General features: G+C 45.5%; 1 protein-coding gene across 4 annotated transcripts; it reads right to left on the bottom strand.

Annotated features, from left to right (window-relative positions):
* Positions 1-64: 64 nt before the first annotated feature.
* Positions 65-21,886, bottom strand: tonsl (tonsoku-like, DNA repair protein). Of its 4 annotated transcripts, none has more exons than XM_042072941.1 (28): positions 21,554-21,886; positions 21,125-21,220; positions 20,878-21,020; positions 20,604-20,787; positions 19,925-20,054; positions 19,533-19,704; positions 19,011-19,125; positions 17,916-18,061; positions 17,657-17,809; positions 17,337-17,468; positions 16,885-17,083; positions 16,116-16,165; positions 15,380-15,469; positions 14,734-14,806; positions 14,332-14,495; positions 13,498-13,621; positions 12,754-12,971; positions 11,457-11,982; positions 8,552-8,739; positions 8,019-8,107; positions 7,459-7,633; positions 6,006-6,084; positions 4,741-5,048; positions 3,069-3,240; positions 1,631-1,806; positions 1,052-1,125; positions 643-776; positions 65-485 (listed from the first exon to the last, which is right to left on the bottom strand). In XM_042072941.1, exons 1-28 carry the CDS (start codon positions 21,576-21,578, stop codon positions 289-291), a joined length of 4,332 nt encoding a protein of 1,443 aa, XP_041928875.1. In that variant the 5' UTR covers positions 21,579-21,886; the 3' UTR covers positions 65-288. The 4 variants fall into 4 exon arrangements, with proteins under 4 accessions (XP_041928875.1, XP_041928874.1, XP_041928876.1 ...); XM_042072940.1 differs by having other exon boundaries at positions 8,546-8,739; positions 21,554-21,885; XM_042072942.1 differs by having other exon boundaries at positions 7,459-7,615; positions 8,546-8,739; positions 21,554-21,885.
* Between the last annotated feature and the right edge of the window lie 369 nt (positions 21,887-22,255).

Raw genomic sequence — 22,255 nt, 5'->3', positions numbered from 1 at the left:
TATGAGCCTTTGTGAAGCTCCCAGTGTTTACCCCATTTACAACAAAAAGGTACCCAGCTAATCATGACACTTGATAAAGTTTAATAGCATTTCTTCTTAAACATTCAAAACCACTTAAATACAACATATCCAAAAACACAATGACGTGTAATAGTGTGTCTAATTAAACATTGTATTACACAAGAGGAATACTTTACATTTATACAGTAATAAAAGGGGAGGGGCTGTGTTCCAACCTGGAAACTATTAGGAAAGCACTGGAAGGTCATGTTTTGCTTCTGGTGGTGTTCATATGGGTCCGGTCGTGCTCATCATGCACTTGGACTGACGGAGAAGCGTTCGGCCACTCCCCTGCAAATGCCAGCTCTGCTGCAAGGCCTGCTGGTCCAGCTTGTTGAGCCTCTGGGAGCAAAGAGACAAGTCCCGGACGTTTTTGGCAAGGTCATCCAAGCAAATAGTATTCCAGGGACCAGCAACCTGACACCCTATTTGAAAGTGAGGGAAGAGACACACAGAGACAGAGAGGTGGAGGGAAGGATGGAGAGAGAAAGATTGTGAAGTGACTTTAAGAATGTGCTCTATGTGCTATGAGTGAGTAGAGATGTGCCTTAGAGGAGCAGGTAAGAGGTCAGTGTTCTGTACCCTGGAGGTTGAGCTGGACCAGGGGCCGCCGGGCCTCCCGCAGAGCCATCAGAAGACTGTGAAGACCAGCGGACGTCACGTCCGGGTTGGCCGACAGGTCCAAGGACACCAGTGAGGGACAGACAGGCAAGCATCTGAGCAGAACAATGCAAAAAAGGCAAGACAGCCAACCTTAGGCTCATCGTAGATTACACATCAACAACAAGAGGCCCCAATAACAGTAATAACCCAAAATAGACCTACGATTCACACCACATCCTGTCAATGCAGGCAGCTTGCAGCAGCACATTCAAGTAACATGATGCATGCAAACTAGACACACCAAAGATCACAGACAGCCAGAATGATACAAGTAATTACACGATAAATGACCACATGTGGAGCAGTGGCCAGTAGTGATTAGACAGACCTGGCCAGGGAGGCAACACTGTGGTCAGACAATCCATTGCTGGCCAGACTGAGGTGGGTAAGTGAGCAGTCGTTCTATGGAAGAAACACAGAGGAAGACAACAAATTCAACAAATTTGAGCAGATATAAGGTATTGAAACGCTATTTAATTATCAGACTTGACTTCTGAAAAGGTCTGACAAAGGTTCCTACACTTGATCAAGTAGATGAAAACGGTGATCTGATCTCGTCAGTTTGCAGGTGGTAACAGACATAGATATGGAGAAGCTAAAAATGTCACCCATCTCCCTTCTTACATAGTCTTGCTCATTCATTTGATTGATGCTTTTATCCAAAGCGACTTAGGTCAATTACTACAAGGGCCAGTCCAGAGTAACTCAGGGCTAAGTGCTCTGCTCAAGGGCACAATGGTTGCAGTAGGGCATTGAACCCTCAACTTTTCAGGCTGCTACATGCTAGGGAGCTCCCTAGCCACTGTGCTACCAGTGCAATGCAAGCCACTATGCTACCCTCAAAACTAATTTGGGGTTCTCAAGCCTGCCATGTGATTAGCGAGATGACGGAGGTGGTTAGAGGTACCTGAGCGAGATGCGTGGCAAGGAGCTCCAGAGCTGGCTGGTCAGCTGGCCCGCGGCACACAGCGGTCAGGTGGAGATGGGAGAGGAGGTGGAGGGGTAGCGTCTTCAACACCAGCTCAAAGCCCGTGGAGCCCAGGGAGTTATGGGATAGCGTCATAGTCCTCAGGTGCCCAGTGCCTGCATCAGGAGAGCCCCATTACTAACACAGACCCGCTGATCAGGATGCCACTGACTGGCCAACACTAATGGTACCAAAACGGTTCTTTGTGGGGACATACAGAGTATTAAGGCAGTGGCAAGGGGTGTAAATCACAAGTTTCATCACGATTCTATACAATATGGATTCTTTAAGCCAACGATTCGATTCTTTTCAATACTTTTGTAGCGATTCGATGCAATATTGGGGTCTGTTGTCGATAAGAAATTATAGATTTTGGTTCACAGAACAAGCTCACAGAAAAAGAAGGGTTCGCTGGCCTGCCCATAGGGCCTGCCAGAGTAACCTTCTTCTTCAGTGAGTTTTTTTTTTTTGGGCAGTTTGCAAACAGAGCGCATTACCACCATGTGCTGGACTGAAGTGTGATGGCAAGTGTACCCTGTAGCCTCGTTGCCGCCGGGTGAATAAGGCAAATTAGGTTGATGCATCGTGTTACAACCCCCTGTGTCCCCTTCAGGCCTGGCGTGGCCTTTGCATGGGCAAAACAGGCATAGCTTGTATTAGCTAATAGCTTGGCATAGCTTGTATTGTAATTAGCTAATCACGCACACCTGGTAAAGGTATGTGGGTATTCAAGGGGTTGTTCTCTCTTGATTTGGACACTTTTCTGTTAGGCACATTCTGTTGCAGGCACCTTTGGGTTGTCCGTTGGGTTGGCCGTTGTCTACGCATATCCCACCCCTTCCTCAGCAAAACGTCGACATACATTGAGCCAATCATGTGGTGTGAGGTGAATACATTGAGCCAATCATATGGTGTGTTGTGAAGACATCATGCCAATTATGTGTTGTGAACTTGCCGCTGGAGCAAGGTTGGTGCCGTGAAGCCTTGCGCATGAGCATTTCTGCTGAATAGGATGCCCGATGAGTGCCCAAAAAGCGTTGCAATATGGCTGCCAAGTGGAGGGACTTGCCTAAAAGGACTTTGCTTTTACTTTCCCCTAGACATCTTTTGGTAATGGTTATTTATTGCTTTTGGTTACTTTTAAATAAATACTTTATTGGTTAAAGTTATCTCTGTTGTCCCGACTCCCTCTTTATGTTGCGGCTTAGAGCCGGGTTGTAACAATCGGGTTGATTCATATCGATGCATTGTTTCAGCCCTAGGCAAACATGACACATAGCTAGTACTCGCAACAAAGTAAAGTCTAACATGTAAACATAAGGACATAAACACATTGATGAGAGTAGAAAAGGATGCGTAGGAATGAGAGCTGTGTTACCGGTCAGGGCGCTGGCCAGCAGGAGGCGGTGTTGCTGCAGGAAGCGTGCGGTGAGGCTGCAGCCCTGCAAGGACAGAGTGGCCAGCAGGGGGCATGCTGACAGTAGGCAGGCCAGAGCCTGGGTGTGTCCATCGCCCAGTGGGTTCATACTGAGGTTCAGCTCCTCCAGGCACTACGACAAGAAAGGGGGGGGGGGGGGGGGGGGGGGGGTACCTTTCAGTACATCTGTGGTTCTAACACGTGCACTGAGATTACACTTGCTTGGCTTGCTAGGAAGAGGGGAAGAGGGTTTATTGATGCTTCAAATATGTTTGAGAGTTGGTGTTTAAAGCGACCTACATACTCGCCACTCCCGACCTGTAGCGGGACAATGTGACGTCACGGGAGCGCCGTAACCATTTATACTCGCACGTGGTGGTCGCGACACTAGTTGCAATATTCTCCTGAATTGGCATTGGCCTCAATGGCAGTAAAAACTACCCTCTGTGATGATACTTCAGACTTTGGTTGCTGCTATTCACAACTACCATCATTCCCATCTAGTTTCCAAGGTGTGTGCAGCTAGATAGATAGATAGATACTTTATTCATCCAGAGGGAAATTTTAGCTAGCTGGCTGGTGCTGAGAGATGAGTTTGTGTAATTTCCTGAGGTGGAAAGAGGTCTTCGATATCCTTTGGTTAAAAATAAATATCTTTGTTACCTTTTGCTGGATTATTGGCATGTCCCTGGGTCCTAGGTCTTTCATCTTAATTTCCTCTCTCTGGTAGCTTCTTTAACTTCCAGCAGACTATTTGAAATCCAGCAGACTATTTAAAAATCACGAACTCTCGCTGGTAACCTAGGTTAATTTCCCTCTCTTCTCAAACTGACTATTCAAACATGTTTATTTAAGATGTGGGCTAGGCTATATGAAATGCCTGAATGTGGTTGATGTCTGTATAGAGGCACGCATGCTCCCTGATCTTGGCTTCAAGCTCATTCTGCTTGTCGCGCGCATCTGTGCACAACCTGCCTGCGCGAGGCTGAAATTTCTCGTGCGACAGAGGAAATGACGCAATTTTGACGTCACATTGTCGCATTACCGGTCGTGTGCGGCGAGTATGTAGTACGCTTAAGTGTTCTCTCTCTCTGTCTCTCTCTTTCTCTTTCCCTCTGTCTCTCTCTTTCTCTCTTTCTTTCTCTCTGTGCCTTTCTGTCCCTCTCTTGATTATGGTTGGTGGTATTATTGTTGAAATTCAATTCAACTTAATATTTCAGGCCATCAGTCTTAAGTGTGCAAGCAAGTGATATATTTAAGATATGTGGCGTCTTATCTGATGTGGTTGGAGAGGAGTTCTGAAGGCTCAGGATATCCCTCATTAACCTCACTAACAGGATGTATTTGTACCTCCTGGGCCAGGTACATAAACCACTGTCTAGACAATCAAGACTATATTTGATTTTATATGTTGCAGTCAAACACAGACACAAATGGGACCTTTAAATTAGTGTAATGTATTTCTTGAGATAAAGAGGCTTTTTACAGATATGTGTAAACAACTGCTAACATCTGACCTTATATGCCAAACAACAAATCAGTGATCCAAATCCCATTTAATAAGAAAAAGATCATCCAAACCCTTCTGTAAAGCCAGTGAATGAGCCCTGCTGGCCACCCACTGGATACTCACTGGGAAGGTGGGCTGACTCTTCCCATCCAGCGAATTAGCAGCCTTCTTGAGCCCTTCTCCGGTGATCAGATTGGCCGACACATCCAGCAGGCGGAGCCTGGGCATAGTGGCCACGGCGGCCACCAGCTCAGGGAGGAGGCCGTCACCGAGGCGATTGGCGGCGAGCCGCAGCTCCGTCAGACTGGCCTGGAGCTTGAGGGCGCGCAGCAGGGGGGCCAGGGCCGTCGAGGCCAGGCTGAGTCCACACACGCTCACCGAGGAGCTGCCGTCCTGCGCCTCGCACAGACGCAACACACGCACACTCTCGTCTGGAATGTGCACACACAAACACACAAACACACATGCACACAAACACACACCCACACATAGAAATGAATTAAATACAAGAACTTTTTTTCTGTCTAGATTCTTGAAGATATATATGTTACATAATGTACAAAACACTGAATGTGCCACACATTTCCATTTGCCAACAACTGCTTCAAGGAGGCATTGACAAAAATGCCCATCAACACTGAACCAGTTAAAAGAAACGTCCATCTTTGTGTGATAAGAGTTGACATGCCAAATTGATATCTGACACCTCTGTGGTCAGTGCAATGCATGAACGTTCATTTTTTCAGTGGACACATCCATTTGCTATGAATGAACATTTAACTTGCACATCCTTCAAACTGGTGCAAGAAACATGAAACAAAGAGAACCGGAACTGTTTTGACAAATTCAAACAAATTGTGAACTGTACTTTGAGCAAGCTCTTGTGTGAACAACTCGATGTGGCAGGTACAGTGCAAGTAAAGTGTGAGGAGCTCAGCTGCGTGTGTGCCTTGTGCAAGGCGTGAATGAAGTTAATATTAGTGTTCACACCTTATGTTAAACGAAACCGAATTCTTAGCCTTGGGGGATTTTGATCATGTTCACATGCTATCTGTAGGTGTGATGTGTGAGACAGAATTCTCTGAAGCCTTGCTCTGCATAATACACTCTATGTCTCTCTCTGTCTGTAGTAGACATATACCCCTAACCTAAGTTTTAGAGAAACTTGTCCCAGCACAAAACTAACAAACATAAAATGAAAGCTATTATATAGAGTCACATTGATCAAAAAATATTTGTGTGAGTGTCACAAAAAGACACATTCATCTCTTTCCTAGATATTTGGTAATTTGGTAACAGGGTTGCAGTACATCAAACTGCTCATCAGAGCACAGAGAAGGTGCTATAATGAGGGGCTTAAGAGTGACTGGTTTCCCATGGTGACTCACCCACAGCCAGGCTGCGGCAGGCCTTCTGGTAGCGCTCAGGCAGAGGGGGCAGGTCCCAGGAACACACTTTGGCAACAACCTTCACACCATTCAGCACAGCACAACACACACACACACACACACACACACACACACACACACACAAAAACAGGAACACGTTGTCTCTCCAATATAGTCACACAGAATCCAACCACAAGAAAGGCACACTAGACACAAGTTACAACTCGACTAGTAGTAGTCATAGTGGTAGCAGCAGCAGCAGTTACAATAGGGAGGGAAAGGGAAAACCAGTGACCCAAATGGTTGTGTTCCTATCGAAGAAAAGCTCCAATGTTAAGTCCCATACACGGGTTTCCCGTTTACCAACAAAACTAAATGCGCACGCAGCCGTGGGGCAGAAGACGCTTGGTGGCCGTCCACAACGTTATAAACTTAACCTAAATAGTCGGCTGCTGTAAGCTACAATCGGAATTTTTTGTATACCCTGTTGTCTCAATCATAATAACATCTCATTTCAGACTATATTTCAGAGTTTGCCGTTCATTTGCATTAAGGAAGGACTAAGTTAAGGACTAAGTTCGGAATGGCACCCAGGCTAGGACAGCACTGCTCTATGCTGTTCTGTGGTGCTTTCTGCCTCTTAGTTGCGCACGCATGTTTTCGTGACGTAGCATAGAAATCCATGTATAGACCTATTCTTAAAAAAATATTGTGAAGCCAAATCAGCGAAGTTATCCACCAAAAATATTTTTCAGTGTGTATACAGTAATAATCTACTAACTGTGAAAATGTCTGGCCCTATTTTGCCTTCTTTAAAAAATTTAAATTGCTCGTTTGGTTTCATAAACGGACTACAAAAGAAGTTACGTGACATTAACCTTCCACGTTACTCACGGTAGCATGGTTTGTTTATTAGCCTCGTTAGCATCGACACTTAACACTTACTGTCATCTCTTCCTGTGAGTAGGAGCAAAACACAAGGTATCCTGACATAGGTAATCACCATGCGGTTTACATCACGCTCTGTTATTACAAAAATATGTTACGCCAGTCAAGCAAATTTCCCATTTTGATCAGTTAGAGATGAAGCGTCCAAACCTGTGACGTCGCATGCAACTGTAGTTTGTCATCACCATGTTACATAAAAAACTCAAAACAATTCAACTGATCCTAAAAATAAGGTATGACCACTAGAAGCAATAGAGGTGACCCCAGTGCATAGCAAATGGGAGGTGTTAAATCAATTTTTTTCTAAAAAAAATCCCATCCACTCCGCTAAACTAGGAACGCAACCAGTAGGTGGCGATGAGATTACTTTCCCTCCCTATAGTGGCAATTTAGATATAGAGGCATTTTAGATTATTTTACTTTCATATTACCAATATATTGTGCATAATGTAGTTCTAAGTTTCTTTCTTTGATTATTTTCTACTGCCCTGCCATGCCCTCTTACCTCCTCGTTGGTGTGCAGGACAGCCAGGAGGGGATCCTGCGGTGCAAGCAGAGCGCCCTCTTTCTGCAGCGAGAGGCGTGGCAGGAGGCCACAGGTCTGGTAGTAGCGTTGGGCTGCCTGCTCGCACAGCCAAGACACGGTGCAGGAGTCGGCCGTGCTGTAGAGAGGAGAGCCTCTGGTGAACACATGCAAACTATAGTTCAGTTCATCCTGACAGAACTGAGAGCGAACGCACACACGCACGCACACGCACGCACACACGCACACACGCGCACACGCGCACACACACACACACACACACACACACACGCACACACACGTTGATGAGTACTATATCTTGGTAAAAAAGCACTCAACAAATTTCACACATTATGGGCATTGTGTTACAGCTCACACTCACAGACTCTAAAGTGTAACATTTAACATGTAAGACGCCCATGTGCTCCTCTCCTCTCGTGCAGGACTATTACACCATTTGGCATCATGGTGTATTGTGTGTTCTTCTCTCCTGTGTGCTCTACAGTCAGCATGGGTGCAGGTGAAGGTGAGGGCAGACAAACCTGTGTGGAACTGGAATGAGAAAGACGTTGTCCTGAACTCTGACCCTCATCCTGATAGGTGCAGGCATCGGGGCAGCAACGGCTGGGGCCTGACATAAGATAGAACGCAGAACAGAAGGGGAAATATAGACAGAAAGACAGATAGACAGACAGACAGACAGACAGACAGACAAAATGGTAAACACCAGACAAAAACTATGAACGCTTCCAGCGTATTAGGCCATTATGACACCTGATAGAAATGAATTAAAAGAAATGGGCATTCTAAATGCTAATGGTTTTGAATGTGCATTTTTCCTCAGAGGGAATGCATGACTCCAACAGCAGCAAAGCCAAAGATGCTCATATACCATTTTGAATATAAAGCTCATACAACTACATCACTGCTGTTTCAAGCCATGTCTAGTGCCAAATATGCTATTGATATTAATAAGACATTGATGACAAAATTCACACTCAAAGATGGATATAGTATATAACAAGCCTCAAGACAACTAATGGAAGATAGGCCATCATCAGTTCCTCACCCTTACAGGCACACTGTGCTGGTGCATAGCCGTGAACTGCATGGGGTCGTCGTCCTGGGTGATGGTGGGGCTGGGTGACCTACTGACCTCTCTGCGGCCCAGCATCACCATGCCAGAGAGCTGGGTCATCTTCACCTGCCTCGCCTTAGCCTGGCCCTTCTTCATCGAGAGACCCCTATTGGAGGAGGTGCGTACTGCAGACACAGAGGGGGGGGGGGGGGGGGGGGTACATAATTAGGGCTACCGAACGGGTAGAGAAAGAGGTTGAATAACATTAAGAATGGAAGGCAACATTCTGTGAGAAAAGTTGTGCTAATTGAGCATGTATAGCCGTCACAAGCGGTCTATGCTCACCCGATATTTAAATCAACCCTACCGCAATTCGTAACGCGAATATTAACCGATCTACAACCGACTTTTGGTTAGTGTAGCCTTACATGCAGTGTATCCTTATTGAGCTGTGTAAAACCTTTACATAAACAGGAACAGAATGCCCTTAATCAGCGGTGCCTGCAGGTGTACGGCCGTAAGCACTGTGCGTACCATCAGGCTACAAGGAGTGAGAGAATTCTCCTCTGTGTCACTCCAAGTTGGCCTACCATAATTTCCAGACTGTTCACTGCACTGTAGCCTATATTAACTGCATGTCAATAGGTCATATGTGTAAAACAAACTAATTTATTTGTTGAATTTTATGCAGTAGAACTACACACAACTAGCATGCAGGAGAGAGAATGTTTGCGCAGGAGAGAGAGCGCACGCACACAGCAGTTAAAATACCGGTAGGCTGACGAAAGGTATCAGCATTATTTTACTGAGCTAATCTACTTGTCATTAGGTCTTGTGCCTAGCTTTAAAAAAAAAATCATTGTGTCATGAAGCAATATATATTGCTTGAGGTCTAGGAATTGCACTTGAAGTTAGCCTACTCAGTTATGCTGGGAGGGCAATGCTGTATTTGTGACAAGCCATCTTGGTCGTGTCTGTCTTGTGGCTGTCATACTTTTAAGAAATATTCCAAATACTTCCAATACTTCGCTTTTCCCGGAGGAGTGTATATATTATTTTAAATTATAGTGTCTCCAGTTTCATCCTTCTATCACACAGATAGCCTGCCTATGTGGCAAGTTCATGCTGCATCGATTAATTTAGACAATGATATCTTTAAAAAGCTATTATGAGTTAAATATTGATGTTTGCCTTCTCATTATATTATATATATCAAATTCATTTTAACTGACCCGCCCGAAAATGACCCGATAACTATTCGAACTAACTATTCGAAACCGCGGGCGCCCGCTCAATTTAGATCAACCCGCGCAACACTGATAGCTGTTTAGTTTCTGTGTGAGCGTGTGTGGGTCAATGTGCAAGTGTGGACTATGGGGGTACACTCTCTGACCAGGATTAGAGATGCACCTTGAGATCTGTCACCTTTTGCATATATGCCCAACACCTGAAGGTAGAGATGGTGAATTATATTAATATAAGTATATATACTTTTTTGATCCCGTGAGGGAAATTTGGTCTCTGCATTTAACCCAATCAGTGAATTAGTGAAACACAAACAGCACACAGTGAACACACAGTGAGGTGAAGCACACACTAATCCCGGCGCAGTGAGCTGCCTGCTACAATGGCGGCGCTCGGGGAGCAGTGAGGGGTTAGGTGCCTTGCTCAAGGGCACTTCAGCCGCAGCCCACTGGTCGGGGCTCGAACCCGCAACCCTCCGGTTACAAGTCCAGAGTGCTAACCAGTGGGCCACAGCTGCCCCCCAATTAATAAGAAAACGTCCCTCAATAGGGCTACAAACAAGGCTGTTCTCAGCTTCAACAAAGTTTCACATCTCTCTGCGGCTGAGTGGGTGTCTATGTGTACGTGTGTATGTGTGGGAAACTGTGTGAACATGGTCTAACAAGAACACTGCAGTGAGAGTGAGTGTGAGTGTGAGTGTGAGTTTGTATTTGACAGGGCTTAAAATTCATTTTTCAAAATGGGGGGGAATTCCCCCCTTAGGTTATTCATGTAGGGGGGATTTACACAATTTGGGGGGGAGGGGGGTCGATTCTGATACCAAGTCAAGAATTGCGATTTCAATACTTCGATACTTTTTTAAAAAAAGTGTTTGATTTTGGGGCCCCCACCACCCTGACGTCATCAGTAATATATACTGTAGTGGGATCACTTGACTCTCTCCACACACACAAACACACACTGAAAATGATAGCTTATGTGATATGTTTCTATCATATATTTTTGAATTCATATAGAGTGTATTTATTTAATAATGCATTTTTTTTTAAAGTATAGCATTTTACTAGTAATTACTAGTAGCTAAACATATTTAGTAATTTGAATGCCTCATATTGACGTTTAACCTATAACACTTAGGCATATCTTTAATGTGGTGTGTATGAGTAGGTGTAATTGAGTGCCTGTCACTTTAAGAAAATACGTGAGAGTAATTCTATGGAGTAATTAGCCCCCCTTCAACCTGACGGTTTTAGGCTATAGTCGCTAGTGAATAAAAGTTGTGCATAGTGCGGTATGTGTATGCAAATCATTATGTTTTCTATGTCATTAGATACAATAAATGTTCAAAAAACGAACATGTCGAAGACAATCTTTCTGGGATCAAGTGTTGACGTGACCTGAGCTAGCAGGATAGTTACCAAGGAGCTCTTTCCAGATGTAAAAGTTTGCCATGGTAGCGTAGCCTATTTGCGTAAGCGCAAAGTGGTTCTCTCTCTCTCTCTCTCTCTCTCTCTCTCCGTGTGTGTGTGCGTCTGCATGAGGCTATGTTCAATTCAACTCGGTAGTTGATCAGTCCGGTCAATAGCACCGCATTCACGCCACTTAATGATTGGCTATATTAACGTCATCAGACAAGCTGTAAGTCAGCGTTGCGTACCCCTGGATGAGGATGTCTCAGATGAGGCCGAGGCGAAGGCGGAGTAAGAGGCTGTGTGGGAGACAGAGGCCGAGGCCGAAGTACGGCTTAGAGGCTCGCCGTTCTCTCTCCTGCCCTCCAGCTCAGACGCCATCTTCCTCTTCTTCTTGGGCTGCATCTCGCCCAGGTCGTCCTCCAGCCAGTCGTCGGCCAAGTACTCCTCCTCGGGGACCAGGGCTGTCCGGTCGCTGGCCGGCGTGCTGCTGAACGCGGGCTCGGACAGGCTCTGGGAGAAGAGGCGGGTGGTGGCACTGCCCAGGCTCTTCATGGCCAGCCGGTACTCCTCTGTCCTAGATGGGGCAGTGGACGCGGATGTGGACATGGCCGCCGCCGTCGGCTCCCTGGACATGTGCGCTGACACAGCCTCCTGTTGAGGAGGAGTGTCTGGGGCCGACGGGGCTGCTGGGAAACGTAGTCTGGGTCGGATGGGCCGCAGGGGGCTGATGGGGTCATCGGAGTCACTCTGATCCGAGCAACTGCTCTCCAACTGGAAAAAAAATCACACACACACACAGAAAAGAGACACTCAAATAGCTCATTTTAGACCAGTGGAAACCTCCAAGCTCCCCAAGCAGTTCTTCTCACACACACTCCTGATCAATATAGCCTCTAAATCAGCTACATGTGGGCACTGGCTTAGCAGCAAACCACTCATCCAAAGAGAGATTTTCTGCTGACTCTTTTTTTCCTCTCTCCTGGAAGCATAGGGCCTGTGGTTGTATGCGGCCAAATTATTCCCGCTTGCCCTTTAAAACCAGAAGCGCTGCTAAAACAGTCCACTCTGCTCTCCATGGTGTGCTGTGATGGTTCTAGGAGTTACACAAAGCCGGGCAGAGTAAAACTGCCCTGTTTGTAAATGACCAAGGGTCTAAAAAGTGGCCCAGACATGTTAGCTTCTGAAAGTAGTTTTTTGAATGATACAGATACTTGGAGTGCCAGAACAGTCTAAGGCTATTAGTACTCTGGAGAATCATAAAAGACTGTACAGTCACAAGTAACTCCATATCAAAAACCTTTTATGAAATGAAATGGGATAAAACACACACTCACTGAAAACCATTGTGGTTAAAAAAAAAACATTCCGCTGTTTTCCATCAGTAAGTCATAAGCAAAAGTAAAGAAAATAGTGGACTCAATTGCCATGGACCTCTTCTACTCTAAGTGAATAAAGAAGGGTTTTTCTTCTTAGGCTTAATGAAAATGTAAGGACTGAGAATAACTGACAATGGTCAGTGAAAGTGAGATCAGGCTTCAGTACCCCGAACAGGATGGCGTCCTCCGTCCCTCGGTGGCGGCGGCCCGTGCTGGCCGGTGGTCTCCGCTGGGTACTGCGCGGGGCAGCAGGACTCTCCTGAGAGCTGACGGGCCGGGGCGGGGACCGCTGGGAGGACATGAGCGGCTCAGAGTTCTCAGCATCAAACAGCTGACTGTTCAACAGAAGAGCCTGGGGCTTTGGAGTGACTGCAGCAGTCGGAACTGGACGGTGCGAGCAGGAAGGATACAGAGAGGGGGAGAGAGAGAGAGAGAGAGAGAGAGAGAGAGAGAGAGAGAGAGAGAGAGAGAGAGAGAGAGAGAGAGAGAGAGAGAGAGGGAGCATAAGATACTGTTCCATTTTTTAGTAATACTCGTTTGTTTTGTTTGTATGAAACATTTCTGTAACATACAGTGTAATTGGAGCTCCCCCTGTTGAGCTATACCTGTTTTGTTAGGTATGAACATCTGTAGTTAAGCACAGCTGTGTTTGTGGGTGGGCCACACACGCTGAAGAAGGGCATCTGGCCCAAACTCTTAAAAAAAGTGAATAGGGAGAGCCGTCCTATCCTTTCTATTCCAGTTATATACCCAAAACATGGCATAAATTAACACAGAACTAATAAATGTATTGAACTCATAGCCTCATGAGTTAAACTCATACTTGACACACAAATGTACTTTTAGGGTGAGAACTAAAGTGGAGGTGTGTGTCGTGGTGTTGTGGTGACAGAGCGACCCACACCCTCACCTCCTCCTGCCATGGCTCTCCTCAGCAGTTTCTCAGTAACAGCACACTCCTGCCTGGCGTCAGAGTCCAGCTCCCGACTGTACGTCTTAAACCACTGACGAAGGCTGTCCAGCGCTGTGTCCCCCTGAACACAAACACATCCATTTTTGATAGCTACAGATTCTTCTTTTTACAATAAACCAATCAGTCTTTATTTATATAGCCTATAGTTATACAAGGTTTTGCAACTTCTCATCTTCCTTATTTTTTCGGTTTACTCATTAGGTCAAGATTAATAAATAATCAATAAAAAGACAAGCTATTATAAGAGCCTTTTCCCCTTCTTCTTCAGAAGCAAATGAAAGAATGTATGAAAGTGTGTGTGTGTGTCTGTCTGTCTGTCTGTGTGTAAGTCTACATGGCTAAAGAATTGTGTGCATTTGGGCAAAAATGAACATACTAACATAGCCTGATATTAGCAAGACAAAGACTTATGGATGGACCCATTGCCATGGTCTGATGGGAGTCTTAAGCAACCTAAAGCAATGACCCAGGGTGAGTGGTGAGATGACCCACGCTTTCAGGGGACATTATGTATGTTTAGGTCACGCTCAGAGCAACAAAGTTGGATGCTTATAACAACAGGCACGCCCTGAAATGTGTGGCTATACACTTAAGATGTGTTTAGCATGTACTTGTTACAGCTCTGTTGAATTATATGAACTTCCATCAAGAATGTGTTAAGAATTGTGTGTTTTATCACACCTCATTTATCACCATGCTTTTTCAGCTGGTCTGTGTTATAACCAGAGAAAAAAAGCAGAGTGCAGATCTGCATACTGTGTGATAGCCAACCTTGGCATTGCGCATGTTCACAGAGGCCCCTCTCTCCACCAGCAGACGGGCCACAGCGAAGTGCCCGCAGCTCAGGGCATCGTGCAGCGGGGTGACCCCGTCACACATGGGGCCGCCGGGGTCGTTGATGTTGGCCCCACGCTCCAGCATCACAGCCACGATCTCTGGGAGAGGATGGACACAAGAGAAGGCTTCAGTGGTCTAGTGTCTATGTGCTAACTAAACTTTAAACTTTTGAGTGGGGGGCACTGGGTCACTGGAAGAGCTGGGTTTGATTCCGACCAACGGTACTTACCCCATCCTACTCCCATTTCCTGTCAACTTCTACTGTCCTATAGCAATTAACAGCAAAAGCCCAAAAAAACTAAATAGAATAGACCATTTTGTTTTTCTTGGCTCTACCTTCATGGCCATGGTTGGCAGCCTCGTGAAGAGGAGTCCATCCGCAGTAGTCTCTGGGATTGACAGGGTGCCCCTAAGAGAAATGAAAAAGCCATGGGATAAAAAGGACATACAAATCAAGTGGACATGTTAAGGAACAGCTCATCCCCTTTTCTCCAAACACTTTTTACTAAGAATACAAGCATAAGTTGCCTAAAACTACATGCGTAAAAGGCCGTTCAGACCAAGAGCGATAACTATTACGATAACGGAAATACCCGACGATATCGTTGTTTGTGTTGTTATCGTTTATGTGTGGACAGACGTCGACACATTAACTATAGCCATACTTTTTTGTCGTTATCGTATAGCAATCGTCATAGCTATCGTTCTTGGTTTGAAAGGCCCTTAAGGGAATACTACCACAATTACACACACTCTACCATAGCACCTTACCATGATCAATGCATCACATGGTCAGTCCATACCCGACCTTTGTTAAATTTGTACATTTCTGTGATTTTTATGTATGTGAGATCTATGTGTGTTTGTTGTGTTATGGTTGTATAAGCTACTGGATGCCTACAATTTTCCTAAAGTATCTATCTATCTAGCATAAGAGGTGAGACCACTCACAGCATCTTCTGACCCCCACTAGCCCACTCACCTGTTCTAGCAGGAGCTGCACCTGTCGTAGATTCCCGTCAATGCAGGCCCTGTGCAGACACGTCTCCCCCTTCTCATTCCGCCGGTTCCACTGTGAGGACACACAGAGAGAGAGAGGGGCTGCATCAGAGCCGGCCATCTACTGCTCCCTTCACATACCCACCCATCCTACTGCAGTCTACTGTGATGTTTCTCAATGGTGTCTGCAAAAGGGCCTTGTGCATTTGCTCCTATATCTATTTCATTGCATGTACCTATATCTATTTCAGTGCATCTTGACTATGGTCAGGCTAGATCTCACCAGCGCCATTGATCCTACACCTTTGTGCAAATGAAATGAAACGAGAAGGAGACAGGGTCCATTTCAACAAAAATGCAAGAGAAATTGTAGTCTTAAGTGGAAAGCACTGCCCAGCAATAATGCATCTTTACTCCAGGGTGGCAAAAGCCATTCTCATAAGACAGTGACACACACACAAGAACATGGAGAAAGGAAGAGAGATCAGTTTTTACAGCATTTTCACGGGTGCAAATTTGTTTCAATTATTTTGCACCAGGGTGCACCCCTAACTCCCCACCCCAACCCCATTCAACTGTGGTCTATTTTGAGGTTTCTCAACGGTGGAGATTGAGCATGCTACAAACCAGCCTCATGCTCAGACTCATGATAGCAGTATGTGTTAACCAAAGAGAGAATGGACACCCAGAAGAGTCTGAGAATGAGACGGTGCTCTTACCCGGCCAAGCTTCCTCCGCCCAGACAACATTTTGTCATATTCTTCATCATCTGAAAGAACACACCCAAATATGTAAGTAAAGTAAAGATGTGAAGGTCAGTTATGTAAATTATTATTTCAAATGAAATGTACAAGTCGATAAAAGACATTGTAAGACATCCACATCAATGAACTGACAAGCGGAATCCGCAACATTCATTCAACATTCATTCATCATTGTTCCACACATATGAAAGCATAGATCACAACATGATAAGCTATGAGTTGATATGTTGTTTGTTATTTGCACAGTTTTGCCATTTGTAGTTTGTTTCCTGAGATGTTTGTTACATTTTGTCCGGAAAGGCCTACCGGCAACACAATGGTGTATTTAACATCACGACACACATAACATGCTACATCTAAATGTGTTTACTGTATTGGTTATGTGCATAAGTTGTAAGCTAGTAATCCTAACAATAGAAGGGTAGCCAACCCGAGGATGGCTACCCTTCATGCAGTCCCACTGTCAAACAGGAAGTGGTGGAACTGCTCCCCTATTTCAGGTAGTGGGGTACAGTCAGTTTCCATTGCGTAAGAGAGCCACAGGGGGAAACACACACACACACACACACACACACACACACACACACTCTCTTTGACGTAAACACACACACACACACACACACTCTTTGACGTAAATTGACCATGCTGACAGTCAACCAGGACAAATCCCATTTTTAAAGAACAGCTATCCACAGTGGAGCCAAGGACAGGGCTATGTTCACACCAGAGTCTGAGAACTGGATGTCACTGTCCTCCAGAGGCTCGCTGTTCTCCTCGCCCTCCTCCTCTTCCTCCTCTCCGTCGCTGGCATCAGGATTCAGTCCTGTGGCGGCGCAGAGATCGTCCAGCCTGCGGCGCGTGTCACTGGAGTGCTGCGAGCCGAAGCGTTGTTGGACAGCTAGCCACTGGCGCAGTACACGTTTCTGATGGGGGACCGAGAGACCAGACACCTTTACAATATTGTCCAGCTATACGAACGCTTGGCGAACTAAGGCCGGGATCAGCAAAGTTAATTGATCAATTTGCACAGTGCAGAAACTAGTGTCTGATCCATGTCCATTTTATTATAACCATAAAACTAGTCTGCTTAAAATATAGCATCTGAATGATTATTATTATAGGAAGTGAAGTTCTGTCAGCTGTGCAACCTCAATGGCCCAGGGTGTGGTCACTCACCTGTAGTGACCTCAAAGACATCCCTTCTTTCTCAGCGCAGCGCAGAGCAGACGCGTAGCTGATGTCCAGCTCATCCACAGCAGCCTCTGCCTCCTCCTGACACCCCGCTATGTTCAACCATGTCTTACACTCCTAATGCATGGGGGGGGCATATTTATGTGATCGTGATATTAACCAAAATATGCCATTGCAAAGGTCAACAGTTAGAGCATGAATTACAGATTATGAGTGCCACAACACAATCACAGAAAAAAAAGGGAAAGCATATTAGATAAAGAACTGAGACAATGTTCCATCATTAGGTGATGGGGGACCCTCACCTCTTTGGGGTTGCCCTGTCTCAGTGCCAGCTCCTGCCTGTAGTGCTCAATGGCCTTGTGGTGCTGCCGCAGATCCGTGTAGGTAACAGCCAGAGAGACGTGAATCACCGCCAGCTCCCGAGGAGATTTACCCAGAGTCTTACCACAGGAAAGCTGAGAGGAGGACAAATGCAGATGAAAAGCTAGATAGTCTATCAGTATAAAAATATTGCCAATCAGAAACATAAAGTAGCATGAGGCTTATGATGCGCTTGCTTACCTGCGTGAGGTAGGAGTCCAGCGCTTTGTTAAAGCAACCCAGTTTGGAGTACAAATCTCCCAGTTGTTCAGCCAGCCCCATGGCCTCATGGGTCTGCCCGTCCTTCAGCTCAGCTACGGCCTCCTCCAGGTGGACACCTCGAATGGCTGCAAAGGGAACCAAAACTGGTCAGTTGCAGCAAAACACACTCAATAATTAGAAGTGAGGACCTGGGGAATTTGGAAGCAACACCAACACATTGCATTTATGCAGCACTTATCAAGGCATCCAAAGCGATTTACAGTGAAAGGGAACTCGCTAACCACCACCAATGTGATGCACGGGGGCCATAATGTGCCAGAACAGTCACAACACACCAGCCTGAAGTGGAGAGGGAATGAACGAATTGGCTGATTACATCATATTGAATGAACCAGGTTGGGAATTGGGAACAGAGGAACCGCCACTCTTTGTAATAAGTGTCCCTGTGCCCACTGTACTGGAGCATTGGGATCTGAGCAGCAAGCAGCAACTTACTTTTCCCAGGAAGTCTCCCATCAAAGTACTAACTAAGCTCACACCTGCTAAGCTTCTGTAATTCAGCAGAGAGTCCATTGGCCTGGCTGCTGGCCAAGCCTTTTGCAGCTCTGTGGCTTTGTTGTTAAAGTTTCTTAGCAGTGGCGAAATTATACTTGCTCCGGTTAGTAGTACTGCGCCGAAAAGTAAACAGAGGGATACCTAGTAGTACCCTTGGTAATATCAGTCCGCCGCTGCATTGCTTAAATGCCTACTACCAACTTATACCAAAGTATAACTATTGGAACGCGATGCAAGGGTAGTTGTATTTCTAACACTATTCGATCAACACAGATATTTACATCGATTGTCTGGAATTTGCCTCGGGTGTACTTTGGAGTGGGTAAGACTGTTTTTAATGGCAGGCTAACACATACTGATGACTTGCGCTAGCCTAGTACCTGTGAACTCTGCAATTAGAAGGACTGGATGAAACGTGTTGAAAGCGGTCTCCACTGATAAATATTACACTTGCTAACTTGGAAATGAGGTCCTATGTCCAAAATCCTGAACCACCCCTTTAAGTCCCATAGAGCTCACCCTGTTTTAGAGCCTTCTTCACAGCTTCCCGATCAGCAGCATGTTGTGACCCCAAGGTAAAGGCCTTTTTCAGCGAGCGGCGAGCAGCCACAAAGTCCCCTAAAGAAAGTTGGATCTGGATAGAGAAAGAAACCATGACTCAGCACATGAAGTTGAGATGCAGAATCAAATCTATTGTCTGGCATTTTACCAGTATCCACTAGTAGAAAGTGACACACAGAAGACAGAACAAAGCTAAAAATCAAGCACTATCAATGTCAGCTATGGGTATCAACTCATTTTCTTTACACTATTGTGAGGTCCATTGAGGGGACATTAGGAAATGTGTGGAGTGGTTTCATCCAATTATGAAATACTGACATCTCTTTGAGCCGCTCTACAGAGAGGTATGCTTAATACACCCCCTTAAAGTAAATTTAGATTCAAACTATAATGTCATTTTCCAGAGGTCCTATTCATTGTGTGCATTGAATGGATAAACGGACAAAGATCAAGATAGAAGGATGGGTCAAAGAGGACTACCTCTGCAATACTACAGAAACACTCGCTCTCTCCAAACTTGTCCTTCATCTTGCGCGCACATTCCTTGGCCTGCTCCAGACAGCGCATGGCACGGGAGTGCTGGCTATTGCGAAAATGGATCCTTCCCATCAGGGAGTTTGCTCTCTGCAGATCCTCCAAGAAATTGTTCTTCCTACACAATAAAATGTCAAGAACTCAGATCAATGACACAACGGAAGACCTCAGACCTCTAATGAAGGCCTTGCAGATAACTGCTTCTGCTGCTCTGTACAGTAAACAATCTTTACATCTTCAGAGTAGTTCCACAATACACAGCACAGAGCATTACAGGCTAAATAAGGGGTTTCTTTCTTGGCTCTGGCTCACAGGTTGGCTGGTGGTCAGACACTCACTCTGCGATGAAGACGCTGCGGCGGATGTACTCGCTGCAGCGCTGCGGATCCTTCAGGTGGTCGTAAACGCAGCCCAGGTTGTGGAAGAGACGCGCCTTCATTTCACTCAGCTCCCGTGCTGGCAACACACCTAAAGGGGCCACACACACATACACACCACAGAGGTTACATTGAAACTTAACATGAGTGTACAGTACATGTGACAGACCAAAGTGCCTTTAAGGCTGAGCAAAACTGTGATATGATTATTATAACAAGCCAAGAGAATATAATCTTCACTTCACAATTCTCAATCTATACTTTACATTTACATTTATTCATTTGGCAGACACTTTCATCCACAGCAACTTACAGCAATAGAATAACATTTAAGCTGTACAGTGCAGTGCAGAGGAGACCTTAGGGAGGGGTCACTGTTCTCTCCCTAAGCTACATATGGTGTCAGAAGTTGGACGGCTTGTCATGAGGCCATCGGAGCCATGCTCAATGTGTGAGCTGTATGAGGGGACCCCCAGGATAGGACCCCTGTGTGAGGTGACGCACTAGTGTGTGGGGCACCATTGAATTTGATACGGGCGGCTAAAGGTAGTCAGTGGAGCTCCCAATCCCACTCACATCCACATGAAACATCTAGAACATTTTCCACTAAAGTCAGGCTCTTCTTGAATGCTTGACTAACCTTCTAGGCGATCGTCTACTATGGTCAGACTCTTTCTGAATGCCTCTTCCGCTTGGCCCAAGCTGTCCTGTGATTGGTCCGATTCGTAACGAAAGAGGTAGGTCCGGCCAATGGTGGCCAGGGCTCTCTGTTCCTCTACTGCATCATTGACAGAGCATGCCAGTTTCAGGTGCCGCCTTTGATGCTGCAACAAGTGCAGAGTCTCAGAATTACATGAATAAGACATATTACTGTCTGGTCTGTTCTGTGTCAAATTGGTGGGTTATTCACTCACCTTGAGAGCCAAATCAGTGTTTCCCATCTCAGCAAAACATTCTCCAATCTTCCGATTAGCCACTGCTGAGCCAATAACGTCTCCCAGAGCCTCAGAGAGGGCCAGCTCTCGTCTATGTTCCTCAATAGCAGTTTTGTAATCTCCTGTTAAAAACAGTTATCCGTGCCAACTTGAATAAGCCAAATCTAACCAGCATACTCATTAATGCAAGATAGTGAAAATACTAAGTGCAACACAGCACACTCACCATTTCTGGCCAATAATTCTCCAAGCTGATTGCAAAGACTGGCCTCTTCCCTCAAATTGTGGTTACTCTGCGCTTTGTTTTTGGCCTTCTGTAAATCTTTACAGGAAAAGATGTACAAATACTGATATATTTAACCAGCCAAATAGATTCATTTGTTAGACAGGTATGACCTTTTCGATGATGAATCACTGCGTAACTTGTATGAAAATATCGGAGGTCACGCAACATCTGTATTACAACATTTGTATTGCAAAGTAACGTTGGGCATGTCAGACAAGGCAGGTAAGAAAGGCAGACGTATAAACGCTAGTAACGCTAACGTTGGTGTTACTACGTAACAAACTGTTGCAGTGATCATGAAATAACTGCTATGATAACAAAATAATTATACACGTATTGTTGTCAGCTCAACAAGAATTAGTTTCTTACGTTTGATCTCCCGTGAAAAAGTCATTTTAACCAACCACAGACCAGTTGACGTTAGCCAGATATCTTTAGCTAATAGCCGAAATTAGATAACTTCGATGGATCATCAAACATTGAGTTGCAGACCCACAGAACTGTTATGTTATTGTTATCGTAAGCATGCCGTAAGGTTAAACACAAATAAAAGCGTTAACAATTGCTCGATCAATGTTTTACAGACTCGCGTATATTCATTGTTTTCAGCATCACGTTATTTTGTTGCTGACTGACTTCCTTTGCAGGTCGCGCCAAGGAAGGCTTGCTTACCGATTGGCTTGCATTACATTACCCACAATGCACCAGACTGTCGACGCAGGACACCAGGCAAGTACCCCTGGCTGCAGCTTGCAGATCAGGGCTGGGCTCAATGTGGGGCGGAGCGCAACGTTGAGCTCAGCTCAAAACCAGCTCGTCATTACCCTTTAACCTCTCTGTGTCCGTCTATTTACCCGGACTCGGAGTTAATTTTTTCTCAAGGAAGAATGCTTAACTCTATAAAAGCGTATCCTCCTTGAACTACTGCCCACGTTAATCATGTCCCGTTAATCATGTACGTTAATCATGTCCACATTGGGCCCAGCCGATCTGCAAGGTGCAGCCAGGGGCTTCTCACACCAGGTGCATTCATACCGGTTCATACGGTTCATACTCATGGGACAAACATCT

This window comes from Alosa sapidissima, chromosome 19 (genome assembly GCF_018492685.1).
Source record: "Alosa sapidissima isolate fAloSap1 chromosome 19, fAloSap1.pri, whole genome shotgun sequence".
In the NCBI taxonomy this organism is placed as follows: Eukaryota; Metazoa; Chordata; class Actinopteri; order Clupeiformes; family Clupeidae; genus Alosa; species Alosa sapidissima.
This window is presented reverse-complemented; position numbering and strand designations above follow the sequence as displayed.

Coding starts and splice junctions, on each gene's coding strand:
- tonsl (XM_042072940.1), bottom strand. CDS start 21,578: ATGACTTTTTCACGGGAGATCAAAC. Junction 12,972..13,497: donor GAGAGCCATGGCAGGAGGAG/GTGAGGGTGTGG, acceptor CGCACCGTCCAG/TTCCGACTGCTGCAGTCACT. Junction 3,241..4,740: donor AGAGTCAGCCCACCTTCCCA/GTGAGTATCCAG, acceptor TTCTTGTCGTAG/TGCCTGGAGGAGCTGAACCT.